We start from the raw sequence: 11,274 nt of genomic DNA on the forward strand, positions 1-11,274 counted from the left end.
AGCGGAGAGGAAGATGGAGAAAAGGTTATGTCTTACAGGTGTTCAAAATCTGAAACTGCAGACAAAGTGTCACCAAGCACAAATCACACCCAATCTCAGTGTCCAGTAAATATACATTATTCGCACCTAGGCCGTGGGCCAAAGGCGAATCTGTTGATACAAAATAAACGCCAATGCTACACAGAGGGTAATTTCAACCAAACTGTTCAGTATACCAAGCTGTTCAGTATACAAAGATCTTTATCTTCCTAGCAAGGGCCAGGAACGATTTGGTCAACACATAAGATGCACATAATGCATGAGAGCGGTCTCATCTCACTAAGGTGTTAAGTAGACTAAGGTCATTCGCACCAAGGCAGGGCCAAAGGCGAATTTTATTAACACAATATACCACATTGTGTCTCACCAGACTAAAGTGTTAAGTAAACAAAGGTCATTCGCATCTAGGTAGGGGCCTAGTGCGAATTGTCTTAACACATAACAATGTTAACATGTTATAAACATGCACACTTTGCATCTCACCAGACTAAAGTGTTCAGTAAACAAGGGTCATTCGCATCTGGGCAAGAGCCAAGGGCGAAATTGTTACTACATAACTTACACAAGTAATGCAAAGCAGTAGCCTCTGTCTCACCAGACTAAACTGCTCAGTAAACAATTATCATTTGCATCCAGGCAGGGGCCAAGGGTGAAATTGTTAACATTATGCACACAGGGGATACTATCACAGTAGTCTCAGCAGTGTTAAGGGAACAAATATCCCTCGCACCCAGGCGAGGGGCAGATTTGGTAACACAAAAGTGGCTCCCCTTGCAGCCTAGGGGTAGCCTCAACAGACCAGTGTGCTTTAAAATAAATAAAGAATGCCATCCCCATCCAGGCCTTGGGCCAAGGACGGAGTTGTTATTGAGAAGTCACACACGAGGTGTACAAGTACTATGTACTGACACCAGAAATCTCTCAAAAATAAATACGGTACATACATTTTAAAAAGGGGGTGCACCACTGGTATAACACCACCAGGGCGCACCATTTCCCCTTTATTGGCAGCGGAGACATGGCAGAGACCTCTCCGGTGACGCTACTAGTGTGCGTCACGTCACGGCTGCGTGGGTAACGTGACTAACGTCATATAAGAGCGACGGGTCATGCTCATCCATGACGTACAGTACACAAACGCAACACTACTTTATTCCACTGTAAGTGGATAAAGAACTTCTGTTGATCACAAAACCACCTAGGTTCAGTGGAACACTAATTTAAGGTCAGTAGACTGAGTTCTCGAGTTACGAACGAAGAGATCCCTTCTTTTCTACTCTAAGGAGCCGTCAATGGGCTCTGTTCAACATACTGCGCGATCTCAGCTGGAAAGCGCATTTTACAGACCGTCTTGTAAAAACAGGTCTGCCACAATCGCATCTGACAACAAGGTGCTTTGTCAATCATATCATCGTCTCGATTTTGGGGTTGTCACAAGAGTTACAGCAGATGATCGTATCACAAGGCTGTAGCCTGTCTGAAATCAGAATGTGTATTATGAGTTTCGCCGCCACGGCAAAACATACAGCATCTCGCTGCCTCAACCGGCGATTGAGGACGGCGTTAGCCCCTCTGACAGGCTTGGGATCAGAATACTGTAATTAAGACAATTTCCCCTATTGCTCCCTCTCGAAGGAGTCAGCATTAGATTCCAGGACGGCGCTAAAGCATCGAGTCAATTTGGGTTCAACAAGTCACCGTTAGTAGTCAGACAAGGTCTAGACTACAGTTGGTGTAACGGCATCCGCTATTACGGTAGCGAGAGGTGTCTCTCTATGATGAAGGGCTTTTACAGTAAAGCTTACAGTAAAGCTTACTGGCCACGTTGTTCATGCAGTGGTTTCACCATCGCACGTCCAGGGCGACCATATACATTAAGTGTTCTAGGCCCTGAAACATTTCCAAAACGATGTAGGTGGTTGAGGAAACTATTGCTGGGTCACAGTTTCTGTTAAGTCTGCAGAACAGGGCCAAGGGGAACATCCTCTCTACTCTCAAACATCGGCTTGTGTGGGGCAGGGGTTGGTTCAGGGTTTTGCTATCTCTACACCTTGTAAGGAAACACACAGTGCCCTCTATTCCTCCTTGGCATAAAAGATGCACTAGATTGCTATGGGCAAAACACCCTGCTCTATGCATTCACACAATAAGCATAATAACCCCCACACTGGTCAGAGTCAGGCAACAGAGCCTGCTACTGATTTTGTTGGCCCAATTATGTCACCCTATGGGGTCACGATTGTGTAAGGTTGTTCGGAGGGCCCTCAGGGGCCCCACCTCTACTGAGAGATCCTCTCAGACAAGAAGCGATATTTATAATTCACACCTAGACAGGCTGGTCCGGTAGGCTCATTCTGTGAGAGGTAGAATTCAGACGCAGTCGCCCTCTCCCAGCAGTCACCGAGACTGTACTAGGGGCGACAGCAGCATACACACTTCATACTTGGTCATAAATGGCGTGTGTTCAAGGTATGGGGCCACACGGAGACACTTCTCCCTAACGCCCTGTTGTTCAGCTTCTTAGCTTCCTACGGGATCTTATACACAGGGTTAAAGTCTTTCCCAATAGGAAAGTTTACCTTGCTGCATTTTCAGCCAAGCCACTTAAGTTTTGAGTACAAGCCAGCAGGGTAGTACCCCTTGGAGACTTAGTTCTGGTTAAGTTGAGCTACACGCTACCCCTCCAAATCACTGGTTTGAAGTTTAGCTTGTCAAGACTGTTCTAATACAGCATTAACCACCATGAAATGAGTGAGTGAACTAAAAGCCTTCCTTGTGAGGCCCTCTTGGTTTACAATCTGACTCTGATTTGAAGAAGGTGCGTCTTCTCCCCATTACAGATTCGTGCCCAGAGCAGGACTTTTCTTTAGATGTCGGAGAAAGGACCTGGATGCCCGCACCCTGCCCCCTCACTCAGAGGAGGGTCAGGAGCTCAACTATGTGTGTCCTGTTAAAGCTCTGTGACTATACAGAATTTAGCAGAGTTCAACTTTTTGTGGCGGCCACACACCATAAAGGACTACCACTGCCACGTCAGGGGTTGTCTCATTGGATTGTGAAAGCTACAGCGGTTGCCTATCAGAATAATGTCTCGCCGGCCCTTAGGGACCTAAGAGCTTATGCATTAACAGGAATGGCCAATTCCAAGGCACTGTCCACGGGGTTGCCAATGGTAGGCCTGTGCAATGTAGCGAACAGGGCCCAGGGTACACGTTCGCCCGCTTTTCATGAGCTAGAGGTATCTGGCCGACACTTATCTCCACGCTGTACTAGGTTCTGACTCTCCCAGCAGCGATCTATACATTCTGACCGATGCTACTGTAATAAGGGCTTTACATAGCGTGCATTCCGGGAGTGGGCTATATCTCCCATAGTGAAACACCGAGCGAAGTTAGAAAAAGAACGTTAGGTTATGGCTATAACCCTCGGTTCTTTGATAACAGAGTGAGGTGTTTCACCTATTTTTCCCTCCTTGCACTAGTTGTTAGGTGGGGAAGAAACCGTTAAGAATGCTGGACTCAGCGTGTCGACGGGGGTAGACACCCCAAGCGGGCGGAGCCCGACTGCGTCGACTGTCTGTCTTTGACAGACGTAATGTCATTGGAGCTTCCATAGATGGTCACGCCCAAGCGTATCCCATAGTGAAACACCTCACTCTGTTATCAAAGAACCGAGGGTTATAGCCATAACCTAACGTTTTTATAGGCTGAGGGCAGCTTTTCTTAAAACGGGCTCAGGCACTCAGCACGCTTTTTTGCAGGTGCCTTAGGCGTCAATGGGTTAAGTGCAACTTATTCTATGTTTTATGTGCTTCGGCGGCTGAGATATTTTGATTGTAATAGGTTAAGGGCACCGTTTCCCAAACAGGGCATAGGCATTTAGCAGGCTTCTTTGCAGGTGCCTTAGTCATCAATGGGTTAATCTTGCATGTTTCCAGACTAATTTAGCATCCACTTAGTAATTTATGGATGGGTGAAGGGATTTGTGGGACAGGAAGGAGACCGAGAGAGAGCAGATGTTTCCATGTCACCAAACAACCTTCAGCTGAGAAGAGGCATGTCACCAAAAAGAGAACAAGAGGCTCAATAAGTCACATGTTGCCCCTGTCCCTCAAAGCGAAAGCTCAACTAATTGAACATCCCATCTGTTAATTGAGTTTGATCCTTTGTGGTTCGCCTAGCCAGCCTCTGTGTGTTTGAGTCATATGGTGCAATTGCGGACGCCCAAGGCCCTTGGAAACAAGTCTTCCCGTAGCAGGAAGCATATCCACATGGAATCTCAAGCTAATTTTGATTACACCGCAGCGTAATGCCCGCGTTAATCCTGCTATCAAGACCGCTTTAATAATGTAATGGCTGGATTGATTACTTTACGCTACCCGCTGAATACGGACCCAACCTGAGCAAGGGAAAAAATGTGCATTGATGTGCATGATCTGAGGTAGAGTGCCATCCCAAGTAGTTTTCTTCTTCAGTTGCTCTATGGCTTGGACGTGGTGGAATTGTCTCCCATTGACAACTACCGCACAGAGAAATGATCCAAGGTGCTTACTGTGGTAACACCCCATGAAGGGGAGAAAGGCAAATGGTGCCTTTCACCTTGTTACCATTACATGAAACACTGAAACAATGTTGGAATTATCCTTTTCAAAGTTGAAAAACTACTAACTGCTGTATTCCTTTAACAGAATCCTGGCAACATTTTTGATAATTATTCTGCTTGGAGCAGGCTTAAATGCTTTGATTGTGAGGGTGCTGGCCGAAATGTTTTTGTATTGCAATTTGCATAATAGTGCATAATAATGTTTTTATTTTTGTATGTGCAATAAAAAAAACAATATTATGCAAGGTGCGGCCTCTTTCGTGAAAACTCTTTTGATGACAGACAACAAGCATGCAAACAGTGACTCACACAGCTTAGTATGCAGGGTACAGTAGTAGAACACACTCACTCACTCACTCACTCACTCACTCACTCACTCACTCACTCACTCACTCACTCACTCACTCACTCACACACTCACACACTCACTCACTCGCATCAGTCACGCACGGTGCATGTTCTATCATGAGAACCATCATGAATGAATTTCTGAATTTCAGTTTCTGTTCTATTAACCAACTGGGGGAGGTGTGTGTCTGTGTGTGAGAGAGGGGTTTGGGGCATTAAAGGGCCTTAGAACTACTCTCAGCAGGTCAACCAAACTGTTTGATCCCATTTTGTTTTTCTAAAAACTGTTCTATAAATACAGAACATGCTGTAAATGTGTCAGTACTTATTATTTCAATGGGTTGACATGACAATGTGTTCCCTGTAAACATGTGCTTGCTCACAGGCCACTATAGGCTGGCCTGTACATCATTACTGTTGGCCCAGTTTGGTAGTTGTACAATACCGGTATGCAACATGGGGCACCCATCGTCATGTTTCAATGGCTTGGCTGCTTTGATGTGTCGAATGCCTGACCTCAGAAACACAGAAGACTCCACTCTGAGTTACTCTCATCTGTCATTCTTTGATCTCCTCTTGTCCCCTCTGTGTGTGTGTGCCCCTGCCCCAGGGGCGGTTCTAAGGGGTGGCAGGGGGTGGCATTTGCCCCCCCAGAAATATGATTTGCCACCCCAATTAAGAGCCCTGATTTTGACCAATAGCCTTAATGCTTGACATCATTTCAGACATAGAACTTTAGGGTGCAGGCAGGGTTTCACTTTAAGGGATTCACTGTATCACATAAGTGTGTGTGTCGATTATATAGTGTTTATAATTTTCCCTTAGTGTAGGAGCATGCCCCCCTGAAATACACTTCGCCACCCCTTTGCCACCCCTAGAATAAATGTCTGGAACCGCCCCTGCCCTGCCCACACATGCATACGCACACATGCATACACACACGCATACAAACACGCACACACACACACACACACACACACACACACACACACACACACACACACACACACACACACACACACACACACACACACACACACACACACACACACACACACACACACGGTGTGGGCCTCCGTTCCTGCTGTGAGAGGACCACTCCCTGAAACACACACACACACACACACACACACACACACACACACACACACACACACACACACACACACACACACACACACACACACACACACACACACACACACACACACACACACACACACACACGTTCTCTCTCTGCCTGTCTCTCTCTCTGTCTCTCTCTCTCACTCTCTCTCTCTCACTTTCTCTCTCTCTCTCTTCCCCAAGTCTTACTTCTCCTTCTCCCTCTCCTTCTCCCCCTGCCCCTCAGGTTTGGGCCTCCGTTCCTGATGCGTGAGGACCGCTCGGTGTCCTGGGACCAGCTGCAGCAGAGCATCCTCAGCAAGCTCTATTACCTGATGATCAACGGGGCCCAGGCACAGGTAGGCCAGTCAATCAACCAATCAAACAGTCAATCAATCAATCAATCAATCAATCAATCAATCAATCAATCAATCAGTCAACAGGTATTTATATAACACAATGCCACAATATACAGTTGACTCCAAGCTCTACCACCTGACGATCAATGGGGTCCGGCACAGGTATGCCAATCGCTACGACAGTTATTCTGTAGGGCAGGGTATACGACTTACAGTTATTCTATAGGCCAGGGTATTGGTTACAGTCCCTGGAGCAGTGTGGGGTTAGGTGCCTTTCTCTAGGGCACTTCAGCCATGGATGGAGGTGGAGGGAGAGGTAAGGGTGGGATTCGAACCTAAAGTTCTCTTCTTAGAGAACCTTCTTAATCATTAGCCAATCATGAGCCACAGCTGCCTCCGTGTGTGTACTGTACAGTATGCATGTCATTTCCTCTGTTTGTGGCACTTACACGGTTAAATATACCCACTGCAGAGTAGCCCAGAGCTTCACACTTCACTCCGGGCCATTGCCTACCCTATCCTGCCAGTGTGTGTGTGTGTGTGTGTGTGTGTGTGTGTGTGTGTATGTGCAGGCTTGCGTGCGCTTGGACGTGCGTGTGTTTGGACACGAGTGCGTGTTTGTGTGCACCTTTGTGCATGTATGGGTATAGTCGCACGTATACATGCACGTGTGTTTGCCAAAATTTGTATGTGTTTGAGTGTAGGCAGGGAGCGTGTGTGTGTGTGTGTGTGTGTGTGTGTGTGTGTGTGTGTGTGTGTGTGTGTGTGTGTGTGTGTGTGTGTGTGTGTGTGTGTGTGTGTGTGTGTGTGTGTGTGTGTGTACGGGCGGTGCGCGCATGCTTAACAGATATCATTACGGCTGACTGAGTTTGGGGGCACTGGGTCAGCTCATGGCCCTGTAAACAAATCAGATGACTGTGACAAGCTTGGCAGAGCTAACTTATTGTCATGCCAATGTTTTACACTCTCTGTCACACACACACACACACACACACACACACACACACACACACACACACACACAGAAAGAGAGAGAGAAAGACAGAGAGAGAAAGAGATATAAATGCTCACAGCTGCGTATCTCTTCACTAAAGCAATTATTTACCTCCGTGCGCACGTTCCTTGTTGACAAACAGCAGCGCATCAGAGCCGCCCGCCATCCGAGTCACGTTTTAATTAGCGCACCTTGTCTGTGGCTCTGACAGAGATCTACAGTGGAGTGCAGCCCAGCCCCAAGCTCTTCACTTTACTCAAGGACGCTGTCAGTCTTTTCAGTGAGTGTGGGTGTGTGTGTGTGTGTGGGTGTGTGTGTGTGTGTGTGTGTGTGTGTGTGTGTGTGTGTGTGTGTGTGTGTGTGTGTGTGTGTGTGTGTGTGTGTGTGTGTGTGTGTGTGTGTGTGTGTGTGTGTGTGTGTAGGTGCATGCAGAGGCAGCCGCTTGGGGCCCCCAAGCCCCAAGATAGTGAATAACAGCCCACATTTTACCACAGTAGTGGCGATTTTAGTTCAAATGCTCATTCTTTTGCATTTTCGCTTGGAGCCCCACCTGACCCTAGAATCGCCTCTGGGTGCGTGTGTGTGTGTGTGTGTGTGTGTGTGTGTGTGTGTGTGTGTGTGTGTGTGTGTGTGTGTGTGTGTGTGTGTGTGTGTGTGTGTGTGTGTGTGTGTGTGTGTGGGTGTGTGTGTGTGTGTGTGTGTGTGTGTGTGTGTGTGTGGTGTGTGTGTGTGTGTGTGTGTGTGTGTGTGTAAAAAAAAAAACCCCCCAAAAAAAAAAAGGGGGGAAAAAAAAAATTAAAAAAATTTTTTTTAAAATTTTTTTTTTTCCCTTTTTAAAAAAAGGGGGGCTTTAGGGGGGCCCCCGGGGTTTTTTCCCCGGTTTGGGGCCCCGGTTTAAGGGTTTTTTAAAAAAAACCCCCAAATTTTGGGGGGGGGTTTTTTTTTGGGGAGGGGGGTTTGGGGGTTTTTTGGGGGGTTTTTTGTTTTTTTTTTTTTTGGGGGGTTTTTTTGGGTGGGGGGGGTGTGGGGGGGTTTTGGAGGGGGGGGGGCCCTCTTTTGGGGGGGGTTTTGGGGGGGGAAGGGGGGGGGGGGGTTTTTTTTCCCCCCCAAAAAAACTTTGGGGATTTTGAAAAGGGTTTTTTTTTTTTGGGGGGAAACCCCCAAAAACCTTTGGGGGTTTTTTTTTTTTTGGTTTTTTTTGGGGGGGGGGTTGTGTTTTTTTAATTTTTTTAAAAGGTTTTTGTTTTTTTTTGGGGGGGGGGGGGGGGTTTTTTTTTTTTTTTTGGGGGGGGGGGGGGTTTTTTCCCTTTTTTTCCCCGGGGTTAAAAATTTTTTTTTTTTTCCCCAAGGGGGGAAAAATTTCCAAAAAGGGGTTTCTCCCCTTTTTTTTTGGGGGGGGGGGGGGGTTTTTTTTGGGGGCCTTTTTTTTGGGTTTTTTTTTTTGGGGGGGGGTTTTTTTTTTTTGGGTGGGGGTTTGGGGGGGGTTTTGGGGGGGGGGGCATTCCATTTTTTTTTTGGGGGGGGGTTTTAACCCCGGGACCCCCGGTTTGGGGGGGGAAAAAAAACCCCCAAAAAGGGGGTTTAAGGGGGGTTTTTTTGGGGTTTAAGGTTTTTTTAATTTTTCCCCCCCCTTTTCCCCTTTTTTTTTTTCCCCCCCCCCGGGGGAAATGGGGTTTTCCCCCTTTTTTTTTTTTTTTTTTTTTTTCCCCCCCTTTCCCCCTTTTTCATTTTTTTTTGGGGGGGGGGGGCCCCCCCTTTTTTTAAAAAATTTTTTTTAAAAAACCCTTTTTTTTTTTTTAAAATTTAAACCCCCCCTTTTTTCCCCCCCCTTTTCCCCCCCCCCCCCTTTTTTTTTTTCCCCCCCTTTTGGGGGGGTTGGGGACCGGGGGGGCGGGTTTTTTTTTTTTTTTTTTTAAAAAATTTTTTCCCCCGGGGAAAGGGTTTTTTCGGGGGGCTTTTTCGGGGGTTTTGGGGGGGGGTTTTTTTTTTTTTTCCCAAAAAAATTTTTTTTTTTGGGGGGGGAAAAAAAGGGGGTTTTTTTTGGGGGGGGAAAATTTTTTTTTAACTTTTTGGGTCAAAACCCAAATTTTTGGGGGGGGGTGGGGTTTTCCCGGGGTTTTTTTCCCGGGGGGTTTAAATGTTTTTTTTTTTTTTAAAAAAAAAAAAAAAACCCCCCCGGGGGTTTTTTTTTTAAGAATTTTTTTTTTTTTGGGGGGGGGTTTTTTTGGGAAGGAATTAGGTTTTTTTTTTTTTTTTTTCTTTTTTTTAAAAAATTTTTTAAAAAAAAATTTTGGGGGTTTAAAACCAAAAATTTTTTTGGGGAAAAACCCCCCCCAAAAAAAAAACCCCCCCCCCCCCCCCCCCCCCCCCCCCCTTTTTTTTCCCCCTTCCTACTCCCCCCCCCCAAAAAACCACACACACACACACACACAAAAACCCACACACACCCCAACACACACACACCCCACACACACCCCCCAAAAACCAAAAAAAAAAAAAAAAAAAAAAAAATTTTTTAAAAATTTAAAATTCAAAAAAAAAATTTTTTTTTTTTTAAAAAAAAAAATTTTTTTTTTTTTAAAGGGGGGGGTTTTTTTTTTAAAATTTAAACCAAAAACAGCCCCCCCCCAAAAACCCCGGGGGGGGGGGTTTCATTTGTTTTGTTTATTGAAACGGAGGTGGTGGAGGTTGGGGGGGTGTAGCATTCCCAAACCAATCCCAGAAAATCTCACCTGAATGCGCAGCCAAATGTGGGCCCATCTGTTAGGAAATGTGATCAAGTGAAACAGGACTCCACTGCACTCTCTGAAGTCCAGTTATTTACAGTCACCAAAGCTCAGCCCTCCCCCTCTTTCCCCTTCTCCCTCTCCCTCCCCCTCTTCCCTCTCTCTCCTCTCCTCTCCTCTCTCTCCCTCTCCTCTCCTCTTCCTCTCCTCTCCTCTCCTCTCCTCTCCTCTCCTCTCCTCTCCTGCCTACTACCCTGCATACCTCTAAATCTCTGGACCCTCCCTTTTTTCTTGCATTTCTCCCTTTCTCACTCTGTCGCTCTCTCACACACACATAAGTAGCCTAGACACACACACACACACACACTCACACACACACACACACTTGTGCTGTTTTTCCGTCTCTCTGTCTGTCTATCTGCCTCTCTGTCTCTGTCTCTCTCTCTCTCTCTCTCTCTCTCTCTCTCTCTCTCTCTCTCTCTCTCTCTCTCTCTCTCTCTCTCAACTGTATGTCCTACTTCATATCTGTGTTCAGTGCCTCCATGCAGGTGACAAATCCTTGTATCCTCACTCTGTCTTTCTACCTCTCCCTCCCTAGTCTTTATTTCTCTTTGTTTTCACCATGATCCCCCTTTCATCCTCTGCAGTCACTCTCCTTTCAATCACCCACTGTCGCCACAGTCCCTCCCTCCCATCCCACCTTTATGTATCTCCTGGTGACTTCCTCTCTGTGTAACACCCGTCTTCCCTCTCCTCTCCTTTATTGCATTTCTCCATCACTACCTCCAATTCTCTCCATCTGACGTGGGTGTTGGTTGTGTTTTGTGGCTTCTCCCTCTCTCTCTCTCGCTCACTTTATCCCTCACTTCTCTCTCTCTCTCTCTCTCTCTCTCTCTCTCTCTCTCTCTCTCTCTCTCTCTCTCTCTCTCTCTCTCTCTCTCTCTCTCTCCTGCCCACATATCGCCCCAGGTGTACTGTAGGTGTTGTAGTACTCGATAAATTCAATTCCAGGTCCATCTCCTCCCACCGCTCTGCCATCTTGAAGTCAGCTGATGCCCCCCTGTGGCCATTTCAAGTAGTTTCAGTTATGCATTTCTGCTGG

General features: G+C 46.6%; 1 protein-coding gene across 1 annotated transcript in view; it reads left to right on the top strand.

The window, feature by feature from the left end:
- The window catches only part of usp43b (ubiquitin specific peptidase 43b), a 101,519-nt gene that overhangs the window by 87,337 nt on the left and 2,908 nt on the right, over positions 1 to 11,274 (top strand). Inside the window, exon 8 of the mRNA XM_063217276.1 lies at positions 6,341 to 6,452. Within this exon, the coding sequence (XP_063073346.1) occupies positions 6,341 to 6,452 (112 nt within the window). The remainder of the gene's footprint in view (positions 1 to 6,340; positions 6,453 to 11,274) is intronic.

This window comes from Engraulis encrasicolus, chromosome 2, assembly GCF_034702125.1.
Source record: "Engraulis encrasicolus isolate BLACKSEA-1 chromosome 2, IST_EnEncr_1.0, whole genome shotgun sequence".
Lineage (NCBI taxonomy): Eukaryota > Metazoa > Chordata > Actinopteri > Clupeiformes > Engraulidae > Engraulis > Engraulis encrasicolus.